The sequence below is a fragment of the Cyprinodon variegatus genome, unplaced genomic scaffold, assembly GCF_000732505.1.
Source record: "Cyprinodon variegatus isolate N-32 unplaced genomic scaffold, C_variegatus-1.0 Scaffold666, whole genome shotgun sequence".
NCBI lineage: Eukaryota > Metazoa > Chordata > Actinopteri > Cyprinodontiformes > Cyprinodontidae > Cyprinodon > Cyprinodon variegatus.
The window spans coordinates 369444-375761 of NW_015151119.1; the positions used below are offsets into that span (position 1 = coordinate 369444).

The 6318-nt window shown below is 37.0% G+C and overlaps 1 protein-coding gene across 2 annotated transcripts in view; it reads right to left on the reverse strand.

Moving 5' to 3' along the window:
• LOC107097033 (CTD small phosphatase-like protein) overlaps window positions 1–5346 on the reverse strand; it is a 22660-nt gene extending 17314 nt beyond the window's left edge. The window contains exons 1-2 of one of the 2 annotated variants that reach the window (XM_015393998.1): window positions 5012–5346; window positions 4639–4896 (exon numbers count right to left, since the gene is read on the reverse strand). In XM_015393998.1, coding sequence (XP_015249484.1) covers window positions 4639–4714 — 76 coding nt within the window. In that variant the 5' untranslated portion in view covers window positions 4715–4896; window positions 5012–5346. Of the gene's footprint in view, window positions 1–4638 lie in introns of both variants that reach the window. The other variant, XM_015393999.1, reaches the window with a different exon arrangement.
• Between the last annotated feature and the right edge of the window lie 972 nt (window positions 5347–6318).

Below are 6318 nucleotides of genomic sequence, written 5' to 3' on the forward strand. Positions count from 1 at the left end.
CTCCCGCTCTATTTTTAAATACGCAGTAGAGATATTTAAAGGTAGTAGAGGAAATGTACCTGTATATAAAAAACGCGCCCTATAGTCCGGTGCGCCTTATGTGTGTGTTAAATACAGAAATGGGACACATAACTGAGACTGCGCCTTTTAGTACGGTGCGCCTTATGGTCGTGAAAATACGGTACATTTATATACATGTTCAAGCCAGAATCATTTGACATTTAAATGTGTCTTCCCTATGACTTTAAGTGTGAAGGAAATTAGCAGAATAAATCTGAGGGAGCAAGAACTTCGAGCTGATGTAGGTGTGTCAACAAACCTAAAGCAGAAGCATGTTCTGTTAAGCTTCTTCATACTTTCTAGATGATGTTTACTAACATCTAAAGTAAATTCTTAAAAAATAGGGAAGAGAGAAGAAAGTGAAAACCAACCATAGTAAGCCTTTTAACCTGAAAATAACCTCCATCAGGAAAAAGAGGTTTTTATTTATCCAACTGGACTCTCAGTCTCAACTCTGCAGAAAATAAAGCTGGGAAAGTGAGGCAGCTGTCCCCTTCCAGTGAGTCATCACTACAGTATTCATTCATCTACAGCTCGTCAGAATCCCACAGAATGACTGGATTACAGCAGAAGAGTCTGCAGAAGATCATTCATTTGCTCTCTATATGACAGTTCTTTAAAAGAAAAAAACACAACAAAAAGTTTGCAGTTTACCAAGTTTACTAAACAGCATTCAATGGCTCTGTTCTCACTGAAGTCAGATATCCATAAATACCCCTTTTCTAAAATTTATCGGCTTTTCCGGGAGAAGACTACAAGTTTGTTCTAAGATTGCCAAAAACAAAACAAAAAAAAAACTCCAACATAACATAAATACAACTATTTGCTCTTTTTTATACATAATCCCCACCTTGCACATGCAGTATGATTAAGAGCAAAGGTTGTCAGTGTTTGTCTGGATACAAAAGGCCATGTATATTTAGAAAAGGAACCATTTTAATGTCAGACACATTTTACATCACAGGAAACAAAGTTGTAATAAATTATATTAAGTTTACTATACCTTTTTAAAACAAACTCTAAAACAAGTCTGATATTTTTTTATTATGGCAACTTACTCCATGCAGAGAAAGCTGGAAGACTCACTGCGGAAAGAAAAAAGGAGCTTTGAAAGGTAGGAATGTTGTCCCCTAACTGTGTCCAGCTTTACACACTCTTAGTTAGGTGCTATTTTCAAACAGCACAACTGTGAGTCCAAACAGTCTGTGTGCACTGTGACGGCTCCTGCGTCAATTTGCCCCTTTGAACCCAAATTTCCAAATCCATTTGAAGCCATTTTGTATCGATGTAATTAACCCTTGTATATCAGTTCACTTTTCTTATAAGCTACATATGTTAAATAAAAAGATAATACTATCTCCCTTAAAATGTTCACTGTGCTTTAGTCATCTAGAGACTTTTTTCCCTTATCTCTATTGCCATCAAATGTTTGGGTGGTTGTTTGGCTTTTTGTCCACTATGGAGAAAGAAAAAAAAAAAAGAGAGATTCTGACCCCTGATCAAATCAAAACAACAGAATGACCTTTAGCTGGTAGATAAGACTTACTGGAGTCACATAACCACATTTTTTTACAGCAGACTTGTAAACATATGGTCAGTATAATACGTCTGGTGTTAGAAAGCTCTGCGTCATAAATTGAGTCTGACACAAACCCTAACTAAGAACAGCAGAAAAAAAAAACAGAGACTAAAGGACCAGCACAACAATACAACTCCAATCACATTAAAGCTTGATCTTTACAAATCAATGAGTGAATATTTCCTGCCTTCTACTTGGCAATTATCAAACTTTAATTGACTTTTAATTTTTCTAAAAAAATGTTTGACTGCAGGTTACAAAAAACATAAAACAGTTTTTAATTGCTCCCAAAAACTCTGACTCAACCTGGCAGTAAACAGAACAGCTTCTCTGATGTTATACATTTGATGATGAAAAAAAAGTCTGGGGAAAAAACTAATTAATAAAATTTGAATATTTCATGTTATCGATTCAAGAAAAAAAAAGACTAATACCATTTCCTTGGAAAATACTAGTCTCTACATGTTGCCTTACAGTAAGTTACTAGCCGGTCTATCGCCTTTTCATAAAGTGAGAAATTGTCTTAAGCTTAATCCCACCTGCAATGTTAATCTTCCTAAAGTCTCACATACCTCTTATCATCATCTCTGAAGTCCAGACACGTACCAGTCACACCTTAGATACTGATGGATCAATGCGTACTCTCAGAGAAAAATACACTGTTGTGCTCCAAATAACTTTAGTTCTCACTTTACTAATAATCTGATAAAACAGTAACATAAGCTATTGATTAGCTGGTGGGGGAAAAAATCGATTTGGCGACATGTTGTGATTTTCGGCTTCCCAATACAATATTGATCTTTCAGTTCCTAATATCAATTTAAAAAAAAAAAGTAATAATAATTTTTTTTACCAAAAACAGTGAGTGAAAATGGGCCTCTGCACCTTGGAGCATTTTTGCTGTGCAGCACCATTTCTGTAGTTAAGAAATTCACAGTAGAAGACGTGGATTGACTCAAACCAGAAACAACATTGATTCTGATTAACATATAGAGCACTTGAATTTTTATCTATATATCACATAGTAATATTGCAATATTGTGATAATATCATATTGTGACCCAAGTATTGTGACACGTATCGTATCGCAACACACATGCAAATACTCACCCCTACTACTGACCCACACTAAGGTAACACCTGTGTTTGAGCAAAGTTACCAAACAACAATCAGAGCCGATCTTTACTTACCTGAAAAATATAATGTTTCTAAAGTGTAAAAGCCCCTTTTTTACTATCTTTAGAGTTCACTGGGTGACTGGCTATTTATAACAAAACAACTGACGATAAAAAGGAGTCAGTTTAAAGTAGAAACAAACAAATATGAAAGGAACTTGGGAGTGTAAACTTGAGTTATCATTTATGAAATGATATGTAGCTACATTGCACCTGCAATATATTAATATTTTCCAGACTCTGATATGCACAGTTTTTGTAAAGCAGTTATTTTCCATTATGTACATCTAATGTATATTTACGATAAGTGCTTGAAGGTTTTGTTTTTAAACCTCCAAAGAGTATTAAAAAAATAGAAAAAAGTATTTCACGTTGGGCCACAGGCATCTATGAAGCCAAACCACAGGGTTGGTGATCTTAAATACAAAAAAATTATGTTCCCATTTAAAACAGAGACACCGGTACTGATCCAGAACATAATTGAAGGTCTATCTGGAGTTGAGATCATTGACTTATTATTATTATTATTATTATTAAATTCAGTTCTTTTATATAGCGCCAATTCACAACAGGTGTCATCTCAAGGCTCTCTACAGTTCGACAGATCATACAGTCGATCCAAAGTTTTCTATCTAAGGAAAAACCAGTTGATTGCGTCGACTCATTGACTAAAAAGCAATCCCTCACACCAAATATGCTTGTAGCGACAGTGGAGAGGAAAAACTCCCTTTTAACAGGAAGAAACCTCCAGCAGAACCAGGCTTAGTGTATAATATCAATATTATTATTGTTAATTCCAAAATACCATAAAAGGTGTTAAGCCAAACATTTACATGGAGCATAACATGCACACACACACACACACACACACACACACAAAAAATGAAATAGTGATAAAACAAAAACTGCTTATGTCTATCCCACATTTTCCACACTCTTCCATTTCCATGATAACAATGCATCTACCTTTTTTTTTTATACCGGTAAATGAAACATATCACTCATTAGCTGAGATAATCAATAGCTTTGTATATCCTGTACTTGCTGCTATTGCACTTCTGGTTAGAGCTAAACTGCAGTTTGTTGCCTTGTACCTGTACAATGACAATAAAGTTGAAACTAATCTAATCTATGATCAACTTTCTTGAGTATAAACATAGAAGAGAGAACATAAAAGTGTTGCAGGGTCACTGAGAGAGAAAAAAAAAGGTACATATTTCACTTTAAGCTTAGATCTATGACCTTTATCTCATTCTAAAACCTAAATAAAATTATTGAGTAAATTAAGACATGGGGAAGATTCTAGATGAATATGGAAATAATAATAATAATAATAATAATAATAATAATAATAATAATAATAATAATAATAATGAATTTATGAATGTAATTATGAATGTAAGGTACAAATCAGAAGTAGTTAAGTAAAATGGTATGTTTTCCCATCACTAAAATGCATCCCTACATCCTTCTCCTCCTCCGTCATTTACATTCTAGCGTTTTTTTTGTGATACACTTAGATAAGCCGTTTATTAATCCATAATTCACATAAAGCACGTTAAGTGTTACCCTGCAAACACTCAGTGTTCACTTTGAGCAACTTTCAAGGTTAAAAAAAGCTCATCAGAGTGCTTTTATGGCACTTAAAATAAAGCTAAACCTGAGGTCCAAACAGAGGGCGGCTAACTGAGCTTGTTGCGTACATAATAATTACTCTGCAGCTGTTGTGATAGAGCTGTCAAAGCTCAGTGACTTCACAACAACCAGTAAACGCAAATAAAAGAAGTTACACACATCTATTCCTTTAGTAGAGTCCTCCTTACCTTTTTCTTGGTTGAAAGATATTATTTCCTCCTCCTTCGGGTTGGGGACTTGAGTTATTATGGACATGTGGTCCATTGAGACGGGTTTTTATTCCTGTTTCGTTTTGCAGCAATGTTATTCGCGATAACGCGCCCGCTTCGTTGTAGCTAGCTCCACTAAGCTAGCAGCCTGTGGCCACAAAGCCAGGAAACCGTCTGAGGAGCAGCGGTTGGAGCCAGCCAGCTAGCACGGCGCTGACTGGAGGATGTCATTTATGGCTGTCCGAAAGAAAAAAATATATTTCGCTTTAAGCAAGAAATTATCAGCCGCCTCAGTAATGCCGCTGTCCAAATATATATGTATATATGTGTAAAAAATGAAATAAAACCCGACCTTAAAGTCCAAACTAAGTTAGGTCGGCAAGCAGCTAGCGTTAGCCTGTTAGCATCGATTATCCAATACGAGGCCGAGTCTGGAACAGCGCTGAAAACACTCGGAAGCCCGTTAAAGGGAATTGGTGTCCGTCCAAAAACGCGCATTAATTACTAACAAGTTGCTCGACCGGACTTTTTAAAACGGCGTTTCACATCTGGTGGCCCGACATTCCCTGTGCAACATGGAGGATTAATGTATTTTGAGTTCCATCTGAAGCGGGGGCGTTCAGAGTGGGAGGGGGCGGTTTGTTTCTGGGATGGATTCTCTCCAGCAGGCAGGCAGCTCAAAACCCTATAGCTGGCTGGACGATACTCTCCCTTCCTCCTCAATCAAACGCAACACATTATAACGTTCTAATTATTTCCAATAAAAAATTAAATAGAATACACTATTAAACGATATTAAAAAAAACGCATACAGTAGAAAAATTATGTTGAGGTCAAAGTTTGCAATGTCTCACGCGCTCAGATTCAGTAACATTTGGTGCGTGTTTAGCTAACGTTAAGGGGGATTCTTCAAGAATCTGAGCGCCATCTAGTGTTTGAATCGGTGAAGTACATTTCACCTGCTTATTTTGTATACTAAAGTATGTATACAAAAAGAAATGTCGTTTAAAACAGCTCTAGACAATTTCATTTTTTAAAGTGCAGACTTGAAAACAGTAATAAATACATAAAAAATAGTAATATAAACATTTGGTTCTCTCTGGGTACTCCGGCTTCCTCCCACAGTCCAAAAACATGACTGTTAGGTTACTTGGCTTCTCTAAATTGTCCTTAGGTGTGAGTGTGTGCATGAATGGTTGTTTGTCCTGTTTGTCTCTGTTTTGCCCTGCGATGGACTGGCGACTTGTCCAGGGGGTACCCTGCCTCTCGCCCATTGACAGCTGGAGAAAGGCACCAGCAATCCTCGCGACCCCACTTGGGATTAAGCATGTAAGAAAAGGGATGGATGAATATAAAAAAAAATAACCAATTTTAAAAAACATTCAGCAGTCTAATGGCAGTGGGGAAGAAACTCTTCTGGAATCTGCTGGACCTGCATCGATTGCTTCAAAGCTTCTTCCCAGAGGGCAGCAGAGAGAACAGTCCATGATAGGGGTGGGAGGGGTCATTGATGATGTTATGGGCTCGGGACACACAGCGCTGGGATGAAATGTCTTTAATGTCTTTAAGAGGAGCAGAGGCGTAGCTAGAAAATTTTTATGGGGGTGGCCAGGCAATAACCAATGTACACTGAGGGGTGGCCAAAAGTGGATATGCGCC